Source organism: Mandrillus leucophaeus, unplaced genomic scaffold (assembly GCF_000951045.1).
Source record: "Mandrillus leucophaeus isolate KB7577 unplaced genomic scaffold, Mleu.le_1.0 Scaffold71, whole genome shotgun sequence".
In the NCBI taxonomy this organism is placed as follows: Eukaryota; Metazoa; Chordata; class Mammalia; order Primates; family Cercopithecidae; genus Mandrillus; species Mandrillus leucophaeus.
This window is the reverse complement of record NW_012107697.1, coordinates 5968399-5988560: the sequence shown is the minus strand read 5'-3', so window position 1 is coordinate 5988560 and position 20162 is coordinate 5968399. Positions and strand designations below refer to the sequence as shown.

General features: G+C 41.7%; 1 protein-coding gene across 1 annotated transcript in view; it reads right to left on the bottom strand.

Annotated features, from left to right (window-relative positions):
- CRTAM (cytotoxic and regulatory T cell molecule) overlaps positions 1-20162 on the bottom strand; it is a 56239-nt gene that overhangs the window by 28573 nt on the left and 7504 nt on the right. Inside the window, exons 2-6 of the mRNA XM_011965011.1 lie at positions 12997-13143; positions 11343-11495; positions 9078-9221; positions 7354-7515; positions 681-761 (exon numbers count right to left, since the gene is read on the bottom strand). Of these exons, the coding sequence (XP_011820401.1) occupies positions 681-761; positions 7354-7515; positions 9078-9221; positions 11343-11495; positions 12997-13143 (687 nt within the window). The remainder of the gene's footprint in view (positions 1-680; positions 762-7353; positions 7516-9077; positions 9222-11342; positions 11496-12996; positions 13144-20162) is intronic.

The window sequence follows — 20162 nt, the reverse complement described above, 5'->3', positions numbered from 1 at the left end:
TTCATTTTCTGAGCAGCTGCGATTGCTGGATACTATGCTAGGTAAACTACAAAGTTAAATCAGATATATGATCATTGCTCTGAGTTAACTGCTAGTGAGTTCACTGTCTAAAAAACTGGAATTATAATCCAGACATTCTAAAGTATTCTGCATTTGTAGTTCAATCCCATAATAAAAAATGACCTGAGTTATTGACAGTCAAGTAATTGATGTGCCTTCAAAGGTGATTTTGTTATTCAATGACAACACCAAATCTCCAGCTTCTGTTTCTTTTCTCTTTGTTGATACCAACTCTGTGTTTTGTGTTTGGTGTGCTTTAGATGGGAAAACAAAGAAATGAGTCTCTGTATAAATGAATTCAACCTTGTCCTTTACCGCAGAGGAAATTCAAATGTCACAGTCGTGAATGTGTGTGTGTGTATGTGTACATCTCTATCTCAAGCAAACTAGAACTGAACTTGCAAGGCTTTATGTCACCCTGAAGCCCATCCCACTAAGTATTCCAATGCCTGATGTGGTTCTACTCTAGGATGCTACAAAGCTGGAGCCAGCTGGAGGGGGCCTGTATGGTCTTAGTAAAAATTAAAACAAAAAGTATTCTTAAAACTTAGAATGAGAAAAATGACCTTCCCAAGGAGGCACGATTTTTTAAAACAAGTTTTTATGATTTTGACACTTACCAGTACTGGTGGGCTGCTGTGGGTCTTGAGAGGATACAGAGTTTCTCTCCAGAGCATCTGAAGCTGTCTCTTCATCAGTAACTAGGAAAGGGGAAAAACAAAATTCTGCTACTATGGAGAGCAGTTTTACCCACATTGTGCTCAGTAAAAGAGATTGGAGAATATATTTGGCGGCTACCTGCTTGTAGAGCTTGTGCAGAAACCCCAGAACTGTGTGTTCTGCGGCTCCTGCTCTGGTTTTTGAATCTGTATCCCACTGAGTGTCCATCTGCTCACCTGCCTGGTTTAAAGCACAGCATGCTGGACCTCTGTGTGGTGGCAGTGCTAGGCAAAAGGTGTTCACTGTTTCTATCTGTGTCCTTCTATCCATCAATCAATCCCTCTGTCTGTTTATCTACCCATCCACCTATCTATCTATCTATTAGTTAGACGGCTTTGGAATCAGCCTCAGACTGGGCTGAATTCCAGTGCTGCTATTTACTTGCTCCTGAATGAGCTGGACAAGATAGCAGATCTCTCTAACACTTTTTTTTTTCTTATCTGTAAAATGGAGATAATGACAGCATTTACCTCTTCGAGTGTTTCATGAGAATTAGTAAGTTCATTTATATAACATGTTTAGTACAATGCCTAGCTATTTATTAAGCACAATGCTACATGTTATTGTATAATATTAGTCAATGCTTAGGAATGTTTCCAGAGGGTCAGCTTAGTATAGGTTTTACCAGTCATTGGACAGACCCACATCCGGGAAGCATGTAACAACTACGCCTGTCATTTTACAAATACTAATACTGACATGTCGGGCCAGGCGCAGTGGCTCACACCTGCAATCTCAGCACATTGGTAGGCTGAGGTGGGTGGATCGCCTGAAATCAGGAGTTCAAGACCAGCCTGATCAACATGGTGAAACCCCATCTCTACTAAAAATACAAAAAACTAGCCGGGCATGGTGGTGTGTGTGTTTGTAATCCCAGCTACTTGGGAGGCTGAGGCAAGAAAATTGCTTGAACCTGGGAGGCAGAGGTTGCAGTGAGCGAAGATCGCACCACTGCACTCCAGCCTGGGTGACAGAGCAAGGAGACGCCCTCTCAAAAAAAAAAAAAAAAAAAAAAATACATATATATACACACACACACACACACGTATATGTATATGTATATGTGTGTGTGTATATACATATATATATACTGACACGTCACACGTGGTTCTTTTTTTATAAAATTTGTGAGTGCTTCCTGGTGTTTATTTAATCAAATAATTTTCCATGGTTTTGAAAATGTATCGGTTGATCAAACATTTAAATGTATGAAAAATATAAAAATACCTGAATTGTGTGTAATGGCTCTGAGGAAAGAAAGGATTACTAAGGAAATGTTATAGAGATAGTAGTATAGACTAGAAGGCTAAAATGAACTCTGACCACACAGGTGCCAGAGAAAATTGAAGAAAGAGGAGAACTGCTGGCAATGAAAAGAGGGAAAACCTGGAATGCTAGTCAAATAGAAGTACTGGGAACAAATTTTAAGAAGAATATGGGGCCGGGCACAGTGGCTCATGCCGTAATCCCAGTACTGTGGGAGGCCGAGGCAGGCACATTGCTTAAGCCCGGGAGTTTGAGACCAGCCTGGGCAACATGGCAAGACTCCATCTCTACAAAAAATTAGCTGGGCATGGTGGTGCACCCCTGTAGTTCCAGCTACTCAGGAGGATCATCTGAGCCCAGAGAGGTCAAGGCTGCAATGAGCTGTGATCACACCATTGCACTCCAGCCTGCGTGACAGAGTGAGACCTTGTCTCAAAATTTTAAAAAAGAAGAACATCACTGGGGACATATAGAATAAAATTTATCAATAGTGATTAAAATCTTCTAACATAGTATATACTATGTGAATTCAGAAAATTATGTTTATGTACAAAACAAGTTTTATCTATGCATATTTAAAACTAGGTTCTGTACTTGCTTTGATTTATCCTGTTAATTAACGAGCTAGCAAACTATTGTGTTTAGACTGAATGTTGTTTTGATTAGGTGAATACTGGCACATGATGATCTGCCTCCCTAGTTGGTCAGAATATTGTAGACCTCTGCTATCCAATATGGTATGCACTAGCTCCAACGACTATTTAAATTAAAATTAATTAAAATGAAAATATATTCAAAATTTAGGCCAGACACAGTGGCTCACACCTGTAATCCTAGCACTTTGGGAGGCAAAGGCGGGCAGATCACCTGAGGCCAGGAGTTCGAGACCAGCCTGGCCAATATGGTGAAACCTGACTCTACTAAAACACAAAAATTAGCTGGGCATGGTGGTGGGCGCCTATAATCCCAGCTACTCGGGAGACTGAGGTGGGAGTATTGCTTGAACCTGGGAGGTGGAGGTTGCAGTGAGCTGAGATAGCACCTTTGCACGCCAGTCTGAGCGACAAGAGCAAGACTCCATCTCAAAAAAAAAAAAAAAAAATTACTTTCTCCGTTGCAATAGTCACACTTAAAGTTCGAATTTTGGGCAACTTGTATCCACCAGTGTGAGCCTGACAACCTCCAAATGCTTAAAGACTTCTGATGAGATCAATGATGATATTAATGAATGTGATTCTGATGCTGAAATGTCAACATTTGAAAGTTCTGTAGAACTTAGTGAATCAGTATTTTCCAAATGACTAACACATAATGTTAGAAAAATCATGCCTGGGTGGAAGTTCTATTCAAAGTGCAAGACAGTTCAGTGGATTTTAATACAACAGTATGAAAAGTTAATTGACATGGGCCCAGCGACTAATCTTTAAGAAACTACTACTTGTTAAGTTTTGGTGTAACGTCAAAGAGGAACATCCACAATTATCTGAACCAGCTATTAAAATACTCTACCCTTTTCCAATTATAAATTTACATGAGATTAAATTTTTATGTCTTTATTTAAAGCAAAATAACATTTTGGAAGAGATTGAATGCAAAAGTTACAAGAACCTAATTGTTTTCCATTAAGCCAGACATTAAAGAGATTTTCAAAATGTAAAAAAAATGACATTTTTCACACTAATCTTTTCAGTTTACAAAATATGCCTTTTTTTTTTCATTAAAATATGTCATTTCTAGGCCAGGTGCAGTGGCTCACGCCTGTAATCTCAGCACTTTGGGAGGCCAAGGCAGGTGGATCACCTGAGGTCAGGAGTTCAAGATCAGCCTGGTCAACATGGCAAACCCCATCTCTACTAAAAATACAAAAAAAATTGGCCAGGTGTGGTAGCGCAATGCCAGCTACTCAGGAGGCTGAGGCAGAAGAATCACTGGAACCCAGGAGGCGAAAGTTGCAGTGAGCTGAGATCGGGCCACTGTACTTATCTCAAAAAATAAGTTCACTCCATCTCAAAAAATAAAATAAAACAAATATGCCATTTCTGTTAACATGTAGTGGATTTATTATTTTAAAATAAATGTACAGATACATATTTTTTAAATTTCTCAGTTTGAATTTCTAGTAGGTAAATATTGACAGACATCACCTACATAAGTAAAAGTTCTTTGGGGTTCGCAATTATTTTTAAGAGTGTAGAGATGTCCTGAAATCCAAAAGTTTGAGAACTGTTTTTCAAATATTTAAAAAATCCTGTCCCCAGTTAAGTAATAGAAAACCAAGATTCCTCATTTTAAATACTAACAAGATGAAACAAACCAGGTGCAGTAGCTCATGCCTCTAATCCCAGTGCTTTGGGTGGCCGAGGAGGGAGGATAGCTTAAGCCCAGGAGCTCAGACCAGCCTGGGCACCATAATGAGATTCTGTCTCTATAAAAAAACTTTAAAATTAACCAGGTGTGGTGTATGCACCTGTAGTCCCAGCTACTCAGGAGACTGAGGTGGGAGGATCACTTAAGCCCGGGAGGTAGAAGCTGCAGTGAGCTGTGATTGCACCACCGCACTCCAGCCTGGGCTACAGAAGGAGACCTTGTCTCAAAAAAAAAAAAAAAAAAAGAAAGAAAGAAAGAAAGAAAAGAAAAGAAAAGGAAAAAGAGTCAGGTGTGGTGGTTCATGCTTGTAATCCCAACACTTTGGGAAGGAGGCAGAGGTTGGGGGATCGCTTGAGCTCAAGAATTCAAGACCAGCCTGAGTAACATGGTGAAACCCCATATACAAAAAATATGCAAATTACGGGGTGTGGGCGTGGTGGCTCATGCCTGTGCTCCCAGCCACTCTGGAGGCTGAGGCAGGAGGATCAACTTGAGCCTGGGAGGCAGAGGTTACAACAAGCCAAGATTGTGTCACTGCCTTCCAGCCTGGGCAACAGAGTGAGACCATCTCAAAAAAGAAAGAAATAAATGATAATTCTGAAATCTGGGTGAGGTGGCTCATGCCTGTAGTTCCAGCACTTTGGGAGGCCAAGGAGGGAGAATTGCTTGAGACCAGGAGTTTTGAGACCAACCTGAGCAACATAGGGAGACCCTGTCTCAACAAAAAATTAAAAATTAGCCAGATGTAGTGGTGCATGCCTGTAGTCCTAGCAACTTGGGGGGCTGATTGTGAACCAGGAAGGTTGAGGCTGCAGTGAGCCATCATCACACCACTGCACTCCAGCTTAAGTGATAGAGTGAGACCCTGTCTCAAAAAACAAAACAAAACAAAAAACCAAAGATAGCCTATTCAAAAATCTATTCCTGTTGCTCTGCTCTCTTTCTCCAAGCATCACACTGTGGCTTTTTCAGAGGAAGGCACTTCTTTCCTCAGGACCACTCTAGTCCTGGTGCTGGCATGCCTCTCACTTTCCCCAGGTCCCTCTGTGCAGAGCATAGGAATGAAAGGGGTCAGAACTCTTATGTGTAAATGTGTTTTAAAGCATCCTCGGCTAGTAATATTTTTTTCCTAATTGGGTGAACAAAATGTTTGTAGCATCTGTATGTCAATATAGTAGCAGCTAGCCAAATGGAAAAAACAGTGAACTAATGAAAGCCGTCAATAGCTGATGCTGGCGTTTCTCTTCGAATACTATTTGGAGATCTGGCAGTGAGTACAGCAAATAGATAGATCACAAATAAAAATTAAGTCTTAGCCTATTATTATTATTATTATTGTTAGACAGAGTCTCGCTCTGTTGCCCAGGCTGGAGTGCAGTGGTGTGATCTTAGCTCACTGTAAACTCTGCCTTCCGGATTCAAGCGATTCTTGTGCCTCAGCCTCCCAAGTAGCTGGGATTACAGGCGCCCACAACCATGCCCGGCTAATTTTTTTATTTTTAGTAGAGATGGGGTTTCGCCATGTTGGCCAGGCTGGTCTCGAACTCCTGACCTCAGGTGATCCACCCGACTCAGCCTCCCAAAGTGCTGGGATTACAGGCGTGAGCCATCACGCCTGGCCTTACCCTATTATTAAAAACATCTTTAGCTACAATTTTGAGTCATGTAGAGCTATAGCCATAAGGGAGGAGAACTGCCATTTCCCCCTTCATAGTAATTTTTGTAGATGGCTTGAACAATTGCTGAAAATTAAGAACGCATTTTTTTCCAATATTGTTGGTTCTCCTATTGAAGAATCTAAATGTCTTTAGGAAGCTTTTAGATATAGCCTCATCCCCCACAGGCGCCGTGCTTCAGTTCTACTGCTGGAGGTGGGGGCGTGGGGTGGGGATGACTCACAGCGGGGCGGGGGTGGTTGTTAAGGTTACTGTACAGCTCAGTCTGTGAGTCCATGGGTCTTACAGTGCAGCTTCTGCAATGACTACTTTTGGTTTGGTGAGAAAGTGACCCGTGGAAAGTATGTGGTAGTCAGAGGGGGCCTGTTAACCGCAGCCACAGCCCCCATAGGGCAGTATGGCAGCTTTCCCACAGCGAAGTTCTCCTAAGCAAGCTTGACTTTCAGCATCAGCTTGATAAAAGAGTTTTTCAATAAATGCATTGTCATGCAACAGTTTCCTCTTTCACTAATGTGAGTAATTCCTTATACTTCAGGAATTGATTACACGAAGTACCTTGTAAAACAATGAAACTCAGAGTCCTACTAATTGCAAACTTCTTACAGGACTCATGCATCTTAAAGGATACCTCTTGGCTCAAAGAGTTGTGGACAGTTTTAAAATTATTTCTTGGACTTTTGGGGAAAGAATCACAGAATAGAAGTTCTGAGAATGGAGGCAACTCATCTTCACATTTAATATTGGATATTTAAAATGGTGTTCAACTCAGAATATTAACATGGTTAAACTAAAATCTTCAAAGCAATTATAACAATAAAATAAATCTAAACAGGAATTATGTCTTCATGTAATTGTGTGTTTCATATTGACATAAAATGATATTGACAATTTCAGTTTATTTCAGCTAATATTATCTCCTTCTGGGTCAAGTACAAAGATGTAGTATGATTCATATGATTGCTCCAAAAACACAACAGCAATAAAACTATTTAAAGTCATTATCAAAAAGCAAGCATAACACTATTTGCATATGGCGCTCTGCTAGGCTTTCTGCTTAACTGGGGTTCTTTTGAACATTGGAATAGTTGAAATTCCGTCACTCACCTGGAGAAATTTCAATCAGTACAGGAATTTGCTATTAGGAAGAGCTTTGTTGGCAGTAATCTCACTCTGAAGGACTTTGCTCACTGCATTTAATTTTGTTTGATAGTGTAATATTAAAGTAAATCAAAAATTATTAAAGAGAATCATTAGTTCTTCTTACCCAAATCTTCAAACCGGAAGGGTGCTACTAGTTTTCTCCCTTGCAGGCCTCTGTGCCGGATAATGCAGTCCACTGTTGAATTTTTGCCGTAAGTGTGGATTATGAGAGTGCTGGTAGTATTACATTTCTTCCCATCAGTTTCAAATTCATGGTGGGTTCCACCTGCGTAGCAATTTAAAGAGGTTATGGCTATTTAATGCTAGGTTCTACTAGAGGCCAATGGCCTTGACTTCAGGGCAAACATTAGATTTCTAACCTCATTCTAACCTCAGCCAGCTCCCTTGTATAGGCTTGGCTCTGGTCACAAAGGCAAACAGATGAATGAGAGTAGATGATGGTTTTCTACAAAGTTTTCACTACTGGAAATAAAAAAAATTCAAAGCTTAAGAAGGATAGCTTGATGTTGTTATGAAACACAAAGATCCAAGACCTTATTCCGGTTATATGAATAAGGCGAATTAAAGGGGAAGTCTTATAACGAAGCAGAATTGGCACTGCACTGGGAATCAGATCTAGGTTTAGGTCTTTTCTCTCTAGAACTCCATTTGACCCTCAGTATTCTCAACTGTAAAGGGTCCTTTGTAACTCTAAGAATGTTGATTACAGGCCGGGCGTAGTGGCTCACACCTGTAATCCTAGCACTCTTGGAGGCCGTGGAACACCTGAGATCAGGGGTTGCAGACCTGGCCAACATGGTGAAACCCCACCTCTACTAAAACTACAAAAATTAGCTGGGTGTTGTGGCAGGCGCCTATAATCCCAGCTACTCCAGAAGCTGAGGTAGGAGAATCGTTTCAACCCAGGAGGCAGAGGTTACAGTGAGCCGAGATCGCACCACGGCACTCCAGCCTGGGAGACAGAGCGAGACTCCATCTCAAAAAAAAGAAAAAAAATTGTTCATCACATAGATATCAAAGGTAATGTCTGTTGAAAAGTAAGCAAACTATAAACAGTACCCAGGCATCATAATTAATTAGTTATTCTGTTTCAAAGGCTCAACCTTTAGGTGCTTTATTACAAGAATATTTTTAATCTGTCCTTGTGGGTATGACACAATATAGTACTATACAATATAGGGAAGATCATATCTGTTTCAATTATACGTATTATGTTAAATGTATTTTCAATTTTATATTTGGGGAAAAGTTCAGGCTCAGAGCTATTATACTTCTTTTTTTTTTTTTTGACGGAATTTTGCTCTTGTTACCCAGGCTGGAGTGCAATGGTGTGATTTTTTTGCTCACCCCACTTGCCTCGGCCTCCTGAGTACAAGCATGCGCCACCACACCCGGCTAATTCTGTATTTTTAGTAGAGACAAGGTTTCTCCATCTTGGTCAGGCTGGTCTCGAACTCCTGACCTCAGGTGATCCGCCCACCTCGGCCTCCCAAAGTGCTGGGATTACAGGCGTGAGCCACTGCACCCAGCCTGAGATGTTATACTTCTGTATTTACTTATTTTAGAAAATTTTGTGAAATTTGAAGAAGTCATTACAGTTCACTTTAGATTTTTACCTGTTTTAAACAAAAACATTTTCATTATCTGTGATTAGCCTTTCAAGATTGAGGCATAATATTGATTGGTTGTAAGAATAATTTGTCTGGAAAAGAACTAATAGAATATTAAATGGTGTCTTCTGCCACTAGAGGGTGCCAAAACATTTAAAAATCTCCTGGAAATTTGAGCAGGAAGGAAGACAAAGAAGAGAACCATTTCTCTACTTACCGGACACCTCCACGCCATTCCCAAGTAGCCAGGTTATCTGCGGAGGGGGCTTGCTTCTCATCGCGGAGCACATGAGTACAACATGTTCTTCTCCATTTTGCTTTCTGATAACTGAAGCTTCCAGGATTGGCTTGAAAGGAGTTGCTAGAAGAAAATGGATTTTTCTGTGTTTAATTAGGTATGAGTCTGCATATCTCAACATAGCACAGAGCCTAATAATCTGTAGGTGATTGTTGTAGGGTATACTCTAATTAATGGGGCTTTTTTTTTTTTTAAGACAGAGTCTCCCTCTGTTGCCCACGCTGGAGTGTAGTGGCAAGATCTCAGCTCACTGCAACCCCCACCTCCCAGGTTCACGCAATTCTCCTGCCTCAGCCTCCTAAGTAGCTGAGATTACAGGCGCCTACCACCATACCCAGCTAATTTTTGTGTTTTTCGTAGAGACGGGATTTCTCCATGTTGGCTGAGCTGGTCTCCAGCTCCCGACCTCAAGTGATCCGCCCACCTCCACCTCCCAAAGTGCTGGGATTACAAGCGTGAGCCACTGTGCCCGGCCCATGTTTTTAACTTAATCTGTTCCAGAATACAGCCATGTTAAAGGGCTTTTATGTGCTTGCAAAGCAACTTTGGCTGAAGCCAGAATGTGTATTACTCAGTGTGTTGTTAGTCTCTGAAAATTCCCAAACAAGCAATGTAGCAACAATTCTTAAAATGTGATATATGAGGCCGGGCGAGTTGACTCACGCCTGTAATCCCAGCACTTTGGGAGGCCGAGGCAGGCGGATCACGAGGTCAGGAGATCGAGACCATCCTGGCCAATCAACATGGTGAAACCCCCATCTCTACTAAAAATACAAAAATTAGCTGGGCATAGTGGCGCACACCTATAATCCCAGCTACTCGGGAGGCTGAGGCAGGAGAATCGCTTGAACCTGGGAAGGGGAGGTTGCAGTGAGCCGAGATCGCGCCACTGTACTCCAGCCCGGGCAACAGAGCGAGACTCCATCTCAAAAAAAAAAAAAAAAAAAAAAAAGATGCGTTTATCTTATAAAGGGCACGTTCGTCTTTTTCTTTATACCTCTGTCTTGGAAATACTTTTTAGTTAGGCTTGCTTCTTCCTCTTTCCCATTCTACTTTCACTTCGGTCCAGAACTGAACTCTTCCCCGTTTACTTAACTCACCCGCCCATCTGCCATCAAGACCTCGTAAAGGCACTTCTTAGCTCCAAATATACATTAGATGTGTTACTTGTTGGCAATACGAAGATGAAAAAGATATGATTCAAGGAGCTAATAGTCTGGTGGTAGCTTCAGCCCCTAAACTGTTAATGAAAAGATTATGTGTTGAGGGCAATGACAGAGTATGCATGGGGTGTTAAGAGAGCCCAGAAGGGCACACAAGCAGCCAAGCCAGGATGTGTGCTCCCTTACAAAAAGACAACGTTGAGCTGAGTCACGGTGGTTCTCAAAACCCCCTCGAGAGCCACTCCTTCCCAGCTACTTTCCCATCATGCTCTTACCTATGGCAGGCACCACACTGCAGTAATTCAACAAGAGAAGTCTAAGACATTCATTTGTGTGATATGTGGGATGATGTTACTCAGAGATCAATAAAAAGCAATGTTTTTAATCGATCTGCTCTGCCACAAAAGACAAAACGAGTAAGGATAGTAAGACACATACTGGACACAGCTGATCATCTGTAGAACTGAGTAAGTCCTAGGCAATTAGGAGGCTGTCACTTCTTATCTGCACCTCCTAATCCCACCCTCCTACAGAAAAGAGGAATTGTTTGGCAGAGAGGATTTGAGCAGATCAAGCAGTGCAGCTACATCTGAATTCATTCTATCTTAGGATTTGCTGTCACGAGGTTCCACTTCATTTGCATACATGTTTTCCTTCTCGAGCTGGTGCGCAAATTCCTTATGGGCAGAGATCGTGCCTAATTCATCTTTGGTTCCCTAGAGCCTCACATGGTGCCTGGCACATAGTTGCAGCTCATCAGATATTAATTTTCTTTTCTTTTAGTTCCCTGGAGAGAAAATTTAGTTGCTGTCAAAGACAAATTTCACAAGTTCACAGTTCAGTCTAGGGCTTGCTTCTCGAAATGCTCTCTTCTGTTTCCTTTCAATACAAGATGGCAGAGGTGTCCCGGGCAATGCCTCGCTCTAGGCAACATTTTTAAACTAAAAGGTTCAGTTTAAAAATGACGTATCGTGTTCCTATCCATATTGCTCCCCTACTGAGTTTACTTGCAAGTACCTACCCAGCACAATCACTTTCACTTCCTTTGTGCTCACAGAGTCACTGTAATGTAAGCACTTGTACACGCCTTCGTCTTGCAGGGTTATGTTAGACACACTGATGGAGAGCTGATTGGCTGAGTGATGAAGAAGCTGGTATCTGGAATTTTTAAAAGCTGTACAAGAGGGAAATAGAACTGTTATGAGGAAAGGTATCTGATGGATCCTTGGTCTCTACCCACTAGATACCAGAAGCACCACCCACTTTCTACATTTGGCACAATCAAAACTATCTCCAGACGTTGTCCAGTGTCCACTGGAAGGCAAGATCATTCCAGGTGGGGACCCACTAAGCTAGATCAAGCCATTCTGCTGCAGAAACCCGAGAGTCCCTCCTCTCCTAGTTTACCAAAACCAGAAACAAAACAGCAAAAAGCATTGTGTAACAGAATTATCTCTATTTAAAATGTTTTTCTCTCAGAACTTTTGACAGTTAGTATTTACTTCTACTGGAATCTAGTATTACTAGTTGATTTAGCTTGAAATAGCATATTTCTTTATGTTAACACATCAGTATCTAATAATGCTTTTAAAGCATAACAATTTTTTTTTTTTTTTTTTTAGAGACAGAGTCCTGCTCTGTTGCCCAGGCTGGAGTGCAGTGGCACTATCTCGGCTCACTGCAACTGTCATATCCTGGGTTCAAGTGATTCTCCTGCCTCAGCCTCCCCCAGTAGCTGGGATTACAGGAGTGCTCCACCACGCTCAGCTAATTTTTTTGTATTTTTGGTAGAGACAGGGTTTCACCTTGTTGGCCAGGCTGGTCTTGAACTCCTGACCTCAAAATGATCTCCCCGCCTCGGTCTCCCAAAGTGCTGGGATTACAGGCATGAGCCACCACGCCCAGCCAGCATGATATGTTTTAAGTGGCTCTGCTTTGTAAATAAGATTGAAATGTGTTTTAGACTTTTCCAAGTATTTGGGAGTTAGCAATATTAAATGGAGGTATAAAATGATCTAGGGTTTAGTAAAACCCTGCCTAATGTCAAAGAGATGAACCCAAGAGATTTTTAAGAGTCTTTTTCCATCTCAAGACATCTTGTACTTTCTTCATGTGTGTTTGTGAAGAGAGAAATGACTGTCCTCATTTCCACATTAATACATACTGTCTGTTTCTATTGCTTAAAAATCTTGATTTTGTGTTAAGACCAACAGGAGAAGCACAGCTATCTGGAAGGGAGCTTTGTAATGTGCCTTTGGATTGCTCAGATGGAAAATGAAGCAGCTGGCTTCCTATGTGGGGTGGTGGTGGTGGCTGCATGAGGACCGAGCTCCCAGTCAGTTGGCTGCCTGTCTGTCATTGTGCTGTGGTTGTGGGATGGTTACTGAGAGTGAAAAAGTGATGTGAGTGTGGAGTGGGGACATGGAAATGTGCTTTGTAATTTGAACCCCCTTTAACAACCATTCTAGTGGGGTTTCCATTTCACAGTTCCTGCCCCCAGCAGGCCACCGCGTCTATAATAACAGGCTTTGGAGGCATGATTCACGTGTAACAGTAGGTGGGCTGAGTTCACCCCTTGGGTGACTCATGCAGGCTTTCTGTCCCACCAACCTGTCCGGCTGGAAAATCCCTCAGGTTGAGGTCTGGTGGCATTTTTCTTTCTTTCTTTCACTTACCAGGATACTCATTTAAAAAAATGGTGAACCCTGAGGGGCTCAGCCACTGGAGGGAGGAGGACTTCCTCAGAGAAGTGACACACTTTAGAGTGAGCGTCTGGCCTTCCTCCACGGTGACGGTTTCTGTGTGGTTAGTCAGAGAGGCCTCTGGGGAGGAAGAGAAATGAGGATGGTCAGGCCTGGGGTGGCCACACTGTCTCAGGGATTTTGTCTCGTTCATTCGTTCAATCATGCATTATCTATTTCTTCTAGAAACCAAAAAATAAGCAAATACAAACAAAATGGGAGGGGAGAGGCAAGAACTGAGAGCAGGAGCAGTAATGACATCTCTTGAAGAAAGGGACCCTGGAACCAGGTCTGAAGGAAGGGGTAGGTTTTTGACGAAAGAAAGGGAAGGTCGAACTACAGTTCAACCAGTGTTGGGCACTTGCTCTGCCATATGCCAGGAACTGTGCCACGCCATTTACCTGTATTGAATTTAATTTTTTTTTTTTTTTTTTTCTCGCTCTGTTGCCCAGGCTAGAGTACAGTGGTGTGATCTTGGCTCACTCACTACCTCCTCCGCCTCCTGGGTTCAAGCAATTCTTGTGCCTCAGCCTCCTGAGTAGCTGGGATTACAGACACGTACCACCACGCCTGGCTAGTTTTTGTGTTTTTAGTAGAGACGTGGTTTTACCACGTTGGCCGGGCTGGTCTCAAACCCCTGACCTCAAGTGATCTGCCCGCCTCGGCCTCTCAAAGTGCTGGGATTACAGATGTGAGCCACTGTGCCTGGCTGGAATTTAATTTTCAAACTAATCCCAGAAAGGAAGAATTGTGCTCACTTTTACAGACCAGGGAATAGAGGCTCAAGGTCACAGAGGTCATGGAGCTGGGATCTGTACCCAGGGCTGTGGATGGCAAAGGCCATGCTTATGTAACCACATCAGCCTATCTAAGCCACAAGACCCCAGAAAATGCAACCTTTCTGGCCTCAGCTTATAAAAGAGCATCTAGTACCTTCAAGTTGTGTGTCTAGGATTCTAAGAAAGAATGTTGTAATCATGGTGCTCTGGTGAACTGCGGAGTTCAGGGCAAGTAGCTAAGTCCCACCTGTCCGAGAGCTTGTACACCAGAGGGAGAATGTCCTAAGATTTCATTCAATTCAGTATTCCACAGCCGAGCTTTCTGCAGACAAACATGAGTCTAATTTCTCCGAATCACAACCCCCAGAGAATGATGAACAATTGGTTCTAAGTAGCTCACATTTATCTCCCCAAAAAAGAAATTGATGGAAAAATAAACTGGCATTCCTACTGATTTGGCATGCTTATTGCCATTCATTATGCCTTCATATTTTAAATGAAATTAGTTTTCCTGAGGAAAAGGCAATTCTTATCAATGAAGGTATAAAACACTTTTATAAACAGAAGAATACCATGGGGCTATAAATTATGAATAGCAAATGTAACAAGTTTTACTGCATCATCTTAAACCTTAACAACAACAACAAAAAAGAAACCAGGAGAGTTTATTTTCTTGTGATAAATTTCAAGTGTTAGGAAAAGTACTTTGGAGAGCTCTGGGAATTAATTGGCGTCTACTTTTTTGTTTGTTCCATTCCTAGGTCATTAATTTGAATCTAGCCTCTAGCAGAAATAACCCAGAATTATTGTATTGTGTTCCTGTAAGCTTTCATGGGAAACTGTTTGCTGAAGTTCTAATGGAAAAACACCCATATCATCCACCAATACCAAAATGAACAACAAGGAGGCAATAAAAAGAGATCTGTGCTTTCCAAAAAAAGCATTGGGGCATAAGGCCAGAATTCTGCTTAGGTTTGGCCATTTGGAAATATTCTCCTCTGTGACATCAATCCATAATTGAGTCATAAGGATATTAATAGAGAATGACAATAGAATTTCTTCTAAGGGATTTTTGCTGATAGTAAAGGTTTAAGAAGCCATTAAGTCCCTATTTTGTGTCCTCATGACATCCATATTAAGAAGGTAGGAAAGCCAATGGTCCTCCACCTTGGCAGTACATTAGACTCACTGAGGGAGTTTGTGTCCTGGCCTCATTCACTACTAATTAACTCGGAGTTCTTGGTGGGGCCCACACATCGGTTCTTCTGACCCCAGGCCTAAGTGTTCAGAGCATCCTGTTCCCAGAGCCCACATTTGCAGTGTAATGAATAAAATTCCAGAGCTCTGTGGCTGCTCCTCAGATACTTAGGACCAACTCTCTGCTGCTGAAAAACCACATGGAACAGGAAGATGAGTATCAATCTCACTTTCAAAGACTTCCAGAAGACATTCTACCGTACCACTGTGTCCAAGGCCTTATGCCCTTAGTCGGACTGGGTCTTCCGAAGATAAATGTCTTTTCCATAGCATGGTCAAATAATGAAAGAAACTATGCCTTTAGTTTCATTAGCATTTCTTCACCACTTCCCAACAGCCACATGTGAATATAGTGTAGTTTGTCAATGTCCCTCCAAAAATATGTCTCTTTGCGTGGGACAGGGGACTCATGTGTCATCAGAGCTGGCGAGAGCATAGGGGGACATTCACTTGCATCACCATCCACCCTCTGGACTTCCTTGTTCTATTAAGCCCAGGGTTTCACCCTTGAGCTGTAACATGTCACTAGGCTCCTGTTGAGGCAGTCACCCAAAACACCCAGAACTTCTTCAGAGAATTTGTGTCACATCACGTCTCCCTATCCTGTGTTGATGATGCATTTCATTTTGGAACCAAAGTTCAGATTTCATATTCTCCCTCATGAGTCTTATTTGGTAAGTTTGGAGTGAGGGTTCAAGTTTTCTGAGAACATTCTTGCTCTTGATTGTCTTATCTGTCAATAGACCCTTAGGCTTTGTACCATCTGAACCTGTTGCAGAGAGGAGCTGTTTATAATCATCTCTGCGTCCCTAACCTGGGTGGCATGGGATGCAGTGGTAACACACACACACGAGCCAAATTGACTGGGTTGGAATCCTGGCTCCTCCACTACCAACAGCACAAACTTGGGCAATTTATGTGTATGAGTTTTCTTACCATAAAAATAGGAAAAACAATAGTATTCTTCTCATAGAGTCATTGAGAAAATTAAAAAAAAAATGTAAAGAATCTAGTATAGTACTTAGTCCAAGGTAAGCATGACATGCTGCTTTTACTTGGTATATAGTGCCTAATAATTATTTGAAGAGCTGAGCTGACTCTTGCTTTATAAAGAAAAGTGGAAAGAGTCAGTGTCAAAAGCCAAAGCCTTGTAGCTCTGTAGCTCTTCACTAGGGATCTCCTTCCCCAGTGTTATGGGACTATTTATTATTAAACATTCTAAGGTCCTAGTAGACATTAAGGAAGAAGCAGTTCCAGTCGCAGTAAACCTAAATGGGAACAGTTCAGGAGGATTAAAGATTTTGAGGAGCAAACAGTGATCATGAGGTCTTTTTATTTTGGATCTTAGATTCCAACCAAGGGTGTAGTTAATCATACCACTCAGTTCATGGTACACAATCATTATTTGATGAAAAGACAGAGACAGACAGACAGACAGGCAGAGGTGTTAGAACTCTGTGAAATAATAAAATAATGACTAGGTGCGGTGGCTCAGGCCTGTAATCCCAGTACTTTGGGAGGCCGAAGTGAGCAGATCACCTTAGGTCAGGAGTTAGAGACCAGTCTGACCAACATGGTGAAAACTGTCTCTACTAAAAATACAAAATTAGCCTGGCGTGGTGGCAGGCACCTGTAATCCCAGCTACTCGGGAGGCTGGGGCAAAAGAATCACTTGAACCCGGGAGGCGGAGGTTGCAGTGAGCCGAGTTCGTGCCATTGCACTCCAGCCCGTTGCACTCCATCTCAAAATTAAATTAAACTAAATTAAATAATAACATGTTTTCTCACTTCTCTCCTCTCTTCATCACATAAATTGTTTGCTATTGAAACACTAACTTATTTGCATATGTGTTTGTCAATGTCATCCCCAAGTCACATCTACTTGCTTTTAGATCCTGCATACTTGGCCTACCCTCCATCACTGTGAATGGAGTGGGTACCTGGTATCTCCACTTGGGCACCAGGTTCCATCCCATTTATTTACTCTAGGAATTCCCTTCTGTGTTGCTCCATCTTTCAAAAGATGATTTGGTACAAAAATAAATCTACCTTCATTGTTTTTTTTCTCTAATTGTTTTTTTCTTTGGCTGGATGTGGTGGCTCACGCCTATAATCTCAGTGCTTTGGGAGGCCAAGGTGGGAGGATCACTTGAGGCCAGGAGTTTGAGACCAGCCTGCGAAACATAATAAGACTTTGTCTCTACAAAACATTAAGAAAAAAAAAAAAAAACCTGTCATTCTCATCAGCACACGAATATATACTATTTCTCCCATATTAAAATGCATAAACAAAATGATGTCACAGTTCCTTCCAGCTACTACTCTATACTCCCCTATGCCCCTCTTTTGTTTTTTTTTTGAGACAGATTCTCGTTCTGTCACCCAGGCTGCAGTGCAGTAACATGATCTCAGCTCACTGCAACCTCCACCTCCTGGGTTCAAGCAATTCTCCTACCTCAGCCTCCCGAGTACCTGGGACTGCAGGCATCTGCCAGCACGTCTGGCTAATTTTTGTATTTTTAGTATAGAGGTGGAGTTTTACCATGTTGTCCTGGTCTTGAACTCCTGTCCTAAAGTGATCCACCCGCCTCTGCCTCCCAAAGTGTTGGCACTACAGGCATGAGCCACATGCCCTGCCTTCCCTCTCTTTTATTGAAACATTTTTCTAAAGAACTATCTATACTTGTTTATCCCACTCTTTGTTTTCTGACCAGGTTTTCAACTCCACTACTTCGTTGAAATAGCTCTTTGTCAAGGTTGCCAAAGACCTTCACATTGCTCAAACCAATGCTTCATTCTCAGACCATATCTTATTCAATCTATGGTGTGCCTTTGCCATAAATGATCACTCTCTGCTCCTTAAATCAGTGTCTTTACTTGGTTCCCTAGATGTCAGTCTCTTTGACTCCCCTCCTAACTCACTGGCTGCTGCTGCTCCTCAGCTCCATTTCCAGGTTCTTCTCATCAATCTGCCCTCCACACAACAGAGGTCAGATCCTGGATAGACTCTCTATACTCACTCCGTAGGTCATCTCATCTGGCCTCATCACTTTTCCGATGATCAGTTACAAGTCTGAAAGCCTAACAAGTACAACACAAACTCTTGATTCTCTTCCCCCTAAATGTGTTATTTTAGACTTCACCACCAGCAAATAGCCCAGTTACTCAGGCCCAAAACCAATAACTCTGTAAAGAAGGTGTTGTTATTCCCATTTCACAGATGAGGACATCAAAGCTCAGAGGTTAAGCAGCTTTTGGGCCAAGATTTGAATCTAGAACTGTCTAACTTCCATAGCATTGTAATGCTTCCTGATTCACTCACTAGTTCTTATGCACTGTCTTGATTCCTATAAATAGACTGAAGTTTCTAGAGGACAATGACTATGTTTTATATTTCTCTAAAATTCATTCTTTACAGAAACTATTACAATGTGAGCTTGAAAAGTTCTGGCTTAATGCTAGTTTTCATGATGGCACTATAATGTAGGTGATTGACAGATATCTTTGTTCTCCTGTTGTTAATAAAAATTCTGAGAAACAAGAAGGAAGTTACTGGAAGAAAGTTACACATTGAATCAATGATAGAATAAAGACTAGTGTTAAGAAACATGCCCTAATTTCATCCTTGGGGACTAGACATTGACAGAAGTTTTGCCAGTGTTCTTACCTTTGGTAAAATGATGGTCTAAACAGAAAGCCTGTGTTGGGTAAGATGGGAGTGGTGAGATTTATCTGCAGCCTGTTCAGGAATAAATGTCTGCCATTTTAAGGTTGTATGTATCATTTTTCTCTTTCATAGGATGCATGCTTATGAATTAAATGGTATAATTTAATTCTTACAACATTTTAAAAATTGTGATGAAATATAGTTTGGCTTTTTATTATATGCTAAAGTACTGTATGTCTTAAGATTAATGTTTGCACTTCTTGAGAATTCAGTATCAGCCTGCTAACCAGATTGACCACACCATGGATGCCTGAGTTTCATATGGAAAGGGCTGTGTTTGAGGCATAGAATATTAGTTGTTTCCTTTACTCTTTGCACCAAGCCGCACTTTTGGCTTTACAGGTCTGCTTATCTTGCAGTATTATCATGTAGACCCCATGTTTGATTTAGAAACAGGAAATCACTGTAGAAGGGAAGAATAGCCCCAGTGAGAAGCCACAGACCCACCCAGCTTTGCTTAGGCTGTATTGCTTAAAAATATGTTTCAATGTTTGTAGTTTTGTTAAAGGAGGATGAGCAGGATGCTGTGCCTAAGTTTTGGTGGCACATTTTCCAAGGACAAGTTCCCCATGGTCTCCTCATTGCCATTGGAAACTAAATTGGAACTTCTTTGGACTTTTCTTTCACCTAAGTTTGGAGTCAGACTTTCACCTTTGTTGTCAGAGGGATAGGGTGTGAGATATCTTCCTTACTTACCACTTCCTCCTCTGTAGGCTCTAGAGACATGTACATCCCCATTCACCTTTAAACTTTATTAGACCCCGAGTGTCGTACACCGACTTCCTAGTCCTATCTGAGCTTCAGAGTTCTTATCTGCAAATTAGCCCTGCATGGCTTCCCACATGCTGAGCATACAGAGCTTGACAATGAATGACTGTGGTGTTTCTCCTGTGAGGTCACCACTTCCTACTGGTAGGTCATGTTTACGGAATGGATTATTGACTTCTGGGCTTTGTCATTATCTCCGTGACTGAATTCATCCATCCATGCATGGCCATGTGTTATGAGATTGCTAGCCGATCCTGGGGCTATAGATTGTGACTGGTTTATATATGGAAATGGAACCTGTGACCTTCACCATCATCACCACCCCAAATCCCATGAACTAATTGTCCTATCAGTGGATGACTTTACACCCAAGCATATGTGATCTACTCCCAAACAAAAGGACAAGCAGCAGTAACAGCCACCTACCAAAGTACACATAGATAAAACCAGTGCAGTTCTTAAGATTTTTCGGTCTTTCCCAAGATTTTGGAAGTTCACATGTGTAATCTTTACCTCTACTATAGGTTATCATGTAGACTGAGAAAAGAATAAAATATTCTTTCCTTTTC